The sequence below is a fragment of the Schistocerca nitens genome, chromosome 2 (genome assembly GCF_023898315.1).
Source record: "Schistocerca nitens isolate TAMUIC-IGC-003100 chromosome 2, iqSchNite1.1, whole genome shotgun sequence".
Taxonomy (NCBI): domain Eukaryota; kingdom Metazoa; phylum Arthropoda; class Insecta; order Orthoptera; family Acrididae; genus Schistocerca; species Schistocerca nitens.
In genome coordinates this window covers 480704792-480713928 of record NC_064615.1, presented here as the reverse complement: position 1 = coordinate 480713928, position 9137 = coordinate 480704792, and the positions used below count along the sequence as shown (strand labels likewise).

Genomic DNA, 9137 nt, shown 5'->3' with positions numbered 1-9137 from the left:
AGCGTAAAGTTGCAGGTCACAAAAAAAAGAAAAGAAAAGGAGGAGAGCGTCCGGTTAATTGAGTGCCCGCAGCGCGGCAGAGATGCCGGCTGTGGGGCTGGGGGTGGCTGAGTCACTGGCGGGGCCGGCGGAGCAGACACCCCACGACACACGCGCGCCGCGCATCTCGTGCCCTTCATTTGTTCTTTTTTTACGCCGCCCGCCGCCATTGGTCGACGCGCTCGCCTCGCCACGCCCCACCGCCCGCCTGCCATTGGCCGAGCCGGTCGCGCGGTGGGGGGAAGGCCCCGAGGCTGGGATTATTACTTAATATAAATTGAGTATGAACTTGGGAGACTAACTTCACTAGAATCACTTTATTAAGCGAGTCAACGTTATATATGTAATCTGCTTTTGTTTAAATTCTGTTAAAAACCGCGCGAAGCCGCCGCCGCCGTTTTCGTGGCCTGGCGCCGACAATTGCGTTCGGGGTTGCGGGCTGCGCGAACCGCTTCTTTTAACCGGCGCCGAGGCTGCTCGTGAAACGGAAAAAAGATTATTTGTCGGGCCGAGTACGGAATATTAGGGCTCATTGTGAACAATCGCGTTTCATCAGTAAAAATCAAGGCTTAACTGCGTCTAATAAGGATCAATTCACGAATAGTTGCCGCCGTAATAGCGGCGCGCGCTCGCCTGCCGGAACGGGCTTAAGTGGCGGGCGGAACGGAGTGTTTTGGCGGTAGGCGGCGGGCAGGTAGCCAGGTAGGCAGGCAGCCAGGTAGGCGCTAATTGGACGACACCTGCGGCACCTGCACCATGGAGGGCGGGCCCTTCGACGACAACCTCTTCTCCGACTTCGGCGGCTGCGTGTCGGGCTCCAGCACGCTGCTCAGCGCGAGGGCGCACGCCGAGTCCCGCGGCAATGTCCACTCCATACAGGTAAGTCGCACTCACTTCACTAGCGAACGGTTTAACCAATCCTGCGAGATAATACCCTGTATCTACGGTAAGTCACACCTTCTGCTGGATTGCCAGGTATCCCTACTCATGAGGGATTGTACTGAATTTATTGTTGAAATTCCTTGGCGGGAATAAAAAAAATCCCAATTACACCAAACCGTATAATTTTTACCTCACGTGGAGCTTTTGGCGAGCTGAGATTACCGTTTGTCAGTGGCCACGTTAGAAGCTGAATTAATGATGAAAACGAAGTGATCATTTACGTACCTAATGTTGTAGTACTGTCGTCAGGAAAGAAGAGAAGCGTTCTACCTAGGTGTTGGAAAGCGAGTAGGAATACCAGTAAGGTAAAATGCAGTGCTTTGCATTAGTTCCAACACGATTATATTGTGTTATCCGTGTCGCTGTAAAACTTAAAGCATTTAAAATAACAAACCACTAATTGTAGACTATGTAAGTTACATTTGAATTTTGGATGTGGATATGTTAATCCCAGCTTCAGAGATTTAGAAAAAAAAAATTTAGTTTTAAAGTGCCATATTCGTAAAAAATTCTGACGTTGTTTAGAAAAAAAACTGGAAACCCTTATTTCCTGTGTGGTAAACTGAGGTTATTATTGAATACGTATAGCGAATGATTAAAGTGATGCTGAGAGGTAATAACTACAGTGCCACTGATGTTTGCTCATGTCTGTAAGTTCAGCCATCAGTGACACGAAACATGTTGTCAGCCACTAATAGAATACTGAGGAAAAGTTCTGTACCTGTTGATATTTCGTCACATGTATAGCAAAAGCTGACATCGTCAGGTGAAGAACACACAATATTATTTATAACAAATTTTAATAATTCTGATTGCGATATAATCAAGTAGTAACTATATAACCAGTTTCGTTTGACAAACAATCATCTTCAGATCGTACTTTCACAATGTTAACACGCACAAAATCGTGAAAATATCCAAAGACTGACCAGTGCCTGTCTGTCGGTGTGTAGAGCCTCTCGAGATGCACATTAAGCGCAGAAATATCTGTGAAAAAAGGAAAATAAATTACGATAACTGTGTCTTGCATATGGCGGAAAATCTCTCCTTTTCGTCTATGAATATTCGCCAGCTGGGAAATGTAATCAGTGGTTGAGATGTCAGGAACCCGCGGCTGAGGTACATGTTTCCATCTGGTTATACATGCAGAGGACATTTTCTGGTCAGATCCTGCATATTTTAACAATTTATTCATAGAAACCATTTGAGGTATTTAATTTTGTCTCTCTCAGCTACAAATCACGATGAAAGTACAAGATGACTGGTCGACAGAAGCTGGATATCTAGTTAGTACTGGACTGTATTGCGATAAAGACTGTTGAAATTTGTAATCAGTTGTATGGCCTTCAGTCATCAAGAGATTCATCAGCTTGTTGGGATGTTGTCAAGCTCTTAATCGTTAAAAACAAAACGTCAGTTTCCTTGTATGTAAGGTTCTGTTTTTCGACTTAAAATATAATCTTGACCGTACGTGATTAATTTGTTCGTATAATTCTGGCTGCGTTCCGTGACTGCGAATTAAATTACTTGAAGACGTACGGCATCCAGCCACTTTTTATAGAGCTTTATTTATGCCAAAGTGTGTTCTGGTTTTTCCACAGTCTTCAGCTTGAGTTATAAATTTATCTCTTCATCAACACTGCTAGTTTGTCGAGTTTCTTTTGGACGCTGCAAGTGCTTTTCATTCTATAACTTGTGTGTTACTTCTTTTATATATATATATATATATATATATATATATATATATATATATATATATATATATATATATATCACACTTTTAGCTTCACCCATGCACTGATGTATCGTAACATTCGCCATGCGGCCGATAAATACTAAATACACCAACGCGTCTACGCGCAGATACAGTTATATAAAAAATGTCATATTGCTGTATTTCTTCAAGAAATGTGTGGGTACGTGTTTCACTCCATTTATTTTCGAACCGTTCTCAGTGAGGCGTAATACATAATTGAGGAGTAATATATTCATTATACAAACGAGAAAACATAATTGTCTGTCTGGATTTTGACGTCAGCCCCTAATTGTGCCTTAGGCGCACATAGTTCCCGGTTTTTAAAAAAAATGGTTCAAATGGCTCTGAGCACTATGGGACTCAACTGCTGTGATCATCAGTCCCCTAGAACTTAGAACTACTTAAAGCTAACTAACCTAAGGACATCACACACATCCATGCCCGAGGCAGGATTCGAACCTGCGACCGTAGCAGTCGCACGGTTCCGGACTGCGCGCCTAGAACCGCGAGACCACCGCGGCCGGCCCCGGTTTTTAAATTGCTAAGTCTACTAACAAATTCCCGTGACCTTTTGTCGCATCAGTGATGTATCGGACCTGTTCCTAACTTGTTTATTTTGTCTGTAAGGCTATTTTCGAAAAATTTTAAGGATCACAGAACAACATTTTGAAAATAAATGAAGATAATTTCACATGCATAACGCTAACAGCGTTACATGTATCTAAAGAGTCGGACCTGACACGAAAGGAAAAACACCCGAATAGAATGCTCAGAAATCATAATAACACACATTTCATGTAATATGTTGCACTTTTAATATTAGAAAGCACGGGACAGCTTCCAAGTTGTTGAAAAAACGTGAGGTTACTCTTTATTAAGAATATTTTTTGCCTTTATAATGACGAGAGAAGAAAAAGTAAAACCAGTTACGGATTCGCCGAATGAACAATTAATTTATGTTTAAGAACTTTCAGACCAGTAACTTTATCTTAAGACGGTGGATTGTAACTTACCTATCCCGGAAATTACACTTCGTTTCTCTTATACAGGCATTTTACTTGCACCCTAAAGATAAACTGCATGTTACTAGTAGCGTCTTAAATACTGCTGCGCTCAGAGGGACTGGCATAATATTACGAAAATGCTTCCGCTTCTGAGTAGAAAATACTTTCCGATGCTCAGTGCATTTATCGGTACTGTCTCAAACCCTTTTACCAACAAATTTATTTGGCAAATCACTGTTATATTTCGAACGAGCCATGGTTGTACAGTATTAACCACCCTTGCAGTTTACGAATTGGAGAAATAGACTGATCGTAATCCTTCGCACGCGCTCTCGCTTACCTTTACTGCTTATCGTTGCGACGCTTACCGGTCAGGAAATATGCTTTGGGTGGAGAATTTCTGGACGTTGTTGAGTATGCTGTACCTTTCAGGTGGCTATCGATACCATTTTGCCATTCTTCCTGTTACATTTATCTATGTCTGGTTGAGAATGTTACATGCATCTAGTCTGTGCAGTTACAGACGAATCGTTCCAGCCGTTAATAGTACGTGCATCACTGAAGGAGACTCGCACAACTCGTAGTTTGTGATGTTATGACATACTTTATTTTTTAAATCATTTTTGTAATAGTTTCCATCCTTATGGCCATGACAAAAGTGAAACTCAACTGTAACGTATCATACGCACAATAATTAGGACTCCGCTTGCAAATTAGTGTCTTTAGGACACATTTTTTGTAAGTGGGCTGTCACTATAAGAAAAACAATATCCAATTTGTTGGACAGAAAACTGATATGTGCTTGTGTGAAGAAATAGCAACACTACAAACTATAAAAGCACCTCGAAGCTGTGAAGACGACCTAAGCGAAATTAATAAAGACGGTATGTAGGCCTAAAAATGTAGAAGCTGGTTTGCACATTAATAACGCGAAACTGAGACCCATGAGGCTGGATGTTCCCATTGTACGTGGATGCTTTTTTTTCAATCGGCTGTAATGCCTCGAACCTTCCCTAAGGTACCAACAAAAAGCAGTAGTGACCGACCGGTGTCGACTGGGTGACTAAGCCACACTTTCTGTACACACTATGCAGGATGGTTGAGTGCTTCATTTCTCTTTCTTTGCCTCAAGACAGCTACAGCGAACTGAGGGGCTCTTCCCTTTGGGTGCTGCAAGGACTGTGCCATAAAGCCAGATGGTTGGTTGGTGGTTGGTTTAGGTGTGGGGACCAAACATCAAGGTCATCGGTCCCATTGGATTAGGGAAGGATAGGGAAGGAAATCGGCAGCGCCCTTTCAAAGGAACCATCCCGGCATTTGCCTGAAGCGATTTAGAGTAATCACGGAAAACCTAAATCAGGATGGCCGGACCGCGGGTTTGAACCGTCCAGTGTGCTAACCTGGCTCACAAAAATCGCATTGACCTAATCGGTATACACTTATACATTGATGCGCCAAAGAAACTGGTATAGGCATGCGTATTCAAATACAGAGAGATGTTAACAGGTACAATACGGCGCTGCGGTCGGCAGCGCCTATAAAAGACTACATGTGCCTGTCGCAGTTGTTAGATAGGTTACTTACTGCTGATACAATGGCAGGTTACCAAGATGAGTTTCAACGTGGTGTTATAGTCGGCGCACGAGCGATGGGACACAGCATGCCCGGAGTAGCGATGAAGTGAGGATTTTCCTGTACGACAATTTCACGAGTTTACCGTAAATATCAGGAATCCGGTAAATCATCAAATCTCCGACATCGCTGTGGCCGGAAAGAAATCTTGCAAGAACGGGACCAACGACGACTGAAGAGAATCGTTCAACGAGACAGAAGTGCAACCCTTCGGCAAATTGGACTGTTGATGGCTGGAAACATGTCGCCTGACCGGACGAGTCTCGTTTCAAATTGTATCGAGCAGATGGACGTGTACTGGTATGGAGACAACCTCATGAATCCATGGACCCCGCATGTTAGCAGGGGACTGTTCAACCTGATGGGCGCTCTGTAATCGTGTGGGGCGTGTGCAGTTGGAGTGGTATGGGACCCCTGATACGTCTAGACACAACTCTGACACGTGACACGTAAGTAAGCATCCTGTCTGACCACTTGCATCCATTCATGTCCATTGTGCATTCCGACGAACGTGGGCAATTCCAGCAGGACAATGCGACATTACACACGTCCAGAATTGCTACAGAGTGGCTCCAGGAACACTCTTCTGAGTTTAAACACTTCCGCTGGCCACCAAACTCCCCAGACATGAAAGTTCTTGAGCATATTTGGGATGCCTTGCAACGTGCTGTTCAGAAGAGATCTCCACCCCCTCGTACTCTCGTGGCTTTTTGGACAGCCCTGCAGGATACACAGCGTCAATTCCCTCCAGCACTACTTCAGACATTAATCGTGTCCATGCCACGACGTGTTGCGGCACTTCTCCGTGCTCGCGTGGGCCCTACACGATATTAGGCAGGTGTACCAGTTTCTTTGGCTTTTCAGTGTAGCGCACCTTTCATCTCGGTCTGACTGTATGTCATTCAGCATTGGCCGTCTTCGAAGATACACATGCTGCCACCTTCCGGATACGTACTGGCGCGAAACTTAAAACGATATCCGGTATTCTGGCGTTTGCAACTTATTTATTGACCACGCTCGTACGTAATAAATCTTCAACGAGAGGAGATTTATCGCAGGACATGCGACGTAACTCTTTTTAGGGTACGCCAAGGAATAACAGGCAGATTTGAATGCCTTAAAGTACTAGAGAGAAGGAAAGTTAGAAAAGACTTTATTGATTAGCATCGTCACTTACGAGACTGCAATAAAACAGTAATTTTAGATATGGGTTTCAGATTCACCAGATATAAGAAATTCCAGGAAGATTGATAGACTTCGGAAATACCTAATGATTGCTCACATTTTACTGAACTGCCGTCAGTAAGGGCTATTAGATTCTAGAGCTGTCCATGCGGCGCTAAAGGAGTGTCCAGTCCTATCCCAGTCTATTTACACATCAGTATTCCACGGAGCGCAACAAAACATGAGTATTGTGCCTCCCACCAGTCCTGGTCACAAGTTGGTCCCTGAGCTGGATGAAATGCTCATCTGAAGTTCGGAAACCTTATAACGCAGCTTTCCAAAGGAAGATGTTTTTAGCATTGGTTACGTACGCTGTGAAACATCGTTCACTGTTGGATGATGAAATGACACGTTCCACTTTCATATGATGACTGAGACATAGGCGGTTGCAAATTATGTTGATCAGTAGCCAGAGTCCAACACACATGTTGTCCCATCACGAGTGGCCAAAAAAGTATGTTTTCGGGTGGTTTACAAAGATGACATCCTTATGATACGAATGGTCTTCATATACCCTATATTTTCATCATTTCTGAATCACTGTAACAAATAAATAATTTAAATAATAAAAATCTGTCTTTCTACGTAATATCTACTGGTCCTGTGAGACGCGAATGTAATTTTTTATTCTCCAAGAAGAGACATTTATTTCACGTTTTGCATATGCAGCTTTCGATCATTTTTTCTCCGTTTGATGCCGTATCTTGAGGTTAGAGTTATAGTATAGGAGGGGAATAAATTTCAATTGTAGACCGCGTAGTTCTGCCACCGCAGTAGTCGAGGTGTCGGCAGCTGCACTGCTCTGCGGCAAGCGCACCTCCTTTGTGTTATAACAGTCGTGTTAGAAAGATGCTGTCACAGCAAATAAACCTTCAGCTCACATTTAAACGAACACAAAGCCTTCTTCAGAAACGAAAGCTGAATTAAATGAAAATGAGCGTAGGGAGAGCAATTCGAGAAGCATTCAGTGAGTTCGAAAGTAAAATTTTACCGTCAGATATGACGAAAAATCCTAAGAGGCTTAGGTCTTACATAAAATCAGTAAACGGCTCATAATCATGTATACAGTCGCTCGGTGATTATAGTGGTGTGGAGAATGTCACTGTGGTGCCCAGTATACTGAAATAGGTCTCTTGAAATTGTTTCCTGCTTTCAAGCATCGAATGAATGCCGAAACGGTAGATATTGAGATAAGAGACCATGGAATAGATAACCTATTGGAACAGCTCCAACAAAGGTGAGGTTCTTGTGGGACACCTGTACAAATCTGTTAAAGATGATTAAAAAAAGTGTCACATACACATTGATCAAAAACTGGAAGAAAAGTTGCTACAATTTTATGTCCGCAAACCAGCACCTTTTGAGATATGGGCCAGCCTGTCAGCCCATTCCCATCTTCCTGTGACGCAGGAGTAGAAACTGTAGGCAGTGCTGCACGTGATTACCACGCGTGCTGACACACATTCAGCCCTTCTTCGCAGTGAATTACGCACTCTTGGAAAACACCCGGCTCCATTACGATTGAATCCATGCATTAGTCACATGTTCATGTAACGTCTCCACATCGTCGATAGATTGGGCTTACAGCAATTCCAGGCCCGGTAATATGTCCTCCCCGTTCATCGGATGTGAGTCGGTAAAATTTCTGACTACTGGGACATTTAAAGGCATCAGTGTATACCCAAACCATCGACAATGTGCAGACGTTACAGGAGCGTGTGACCATTGTATGTGACGCAGTCCGAAAGGAGCCAGGTGTGTTTGAAAGCATGCATATTTCACTGCAAAGAAGGGCTGAAGGAAGTGTCAGGAGGCGTAGTAACCACACGCAGCACTGCCTATAGTGTCTACTTCTGCGTCACAGACGGATGGAAATGAGAGGACAGGTTGGCTCACACCGTAACAGGTACTGTTTTTCGGACATATCATTAGGGGAGCTTTCCTTCTAGTTCTGACCAATACTTCTTCCTTCAGGAATATGTGACATATATTTTTAAAAACACCGTATACTTTACGTGAAAGAATTTGCTCTCTTCCCAGCAGCTGTTTAAAGTAAATCATTGGAGAACTGAAAGGAACCAAGCAATTGGAAAAAAGGCGAAAATTGCACCAGTTTTCAACAAATGTCGTTGAACAGATTGTCATTACAACACATCTACACCGCTTATCAATCTGTTGCAGGATTATGGAACAAGTTTTATGCTTGTGGGTCATAACGCTTTTTTTAATAAATCTCCTCTATATGAATCAACATGGATTCAGCAAACAGAGATCTCGTGAAATTCAGTCCAGCCTGCTAATCCATGAGATCCAGAGGACATTAGATAACGACATCCATACTATTGCTGCGTTCCTTGATCGCTATCGCCTAGTGGACTTCGCCGGAGCGACTTTGTAAGTGGATTCAAGACATCCCTTTGGGTAAAATTCAACGTGATGTTCATAATTCAGACGCAAAGTAGCTTCTGGAGTATTCCATGAATGTGTCATGGGGCCGTCATTATTCCTCGTCTTCCAAGAAGAATCAGGCAACATCTCAC

General features: G+C 43.3%; 1 protein-coding gene across 1 annotated transcript in view; it reads left to right on the top strand.

Annotated features, from left to right (window-relative positions):
- The first annotated feature begins 355 nt into the window (after positions 1-355).
- Positions 356-9137, top strand: part of LOC126236409 (keratin, type I cytoskeletal 9) — a 102135-nt gene continuing 93353 nt past the window's right edge. Inside the window, exon 1 of the mRNA XM_049945706.1 lies at positions 356-918. Within this exon, the coding sequence (XP_049801663.1) occupies positions 796-918 (123 nt within the window). The 5' untranslated portion in view covers positions 356-795. The remainder of the gene's footprint in view (positions 919-9137) is intronic.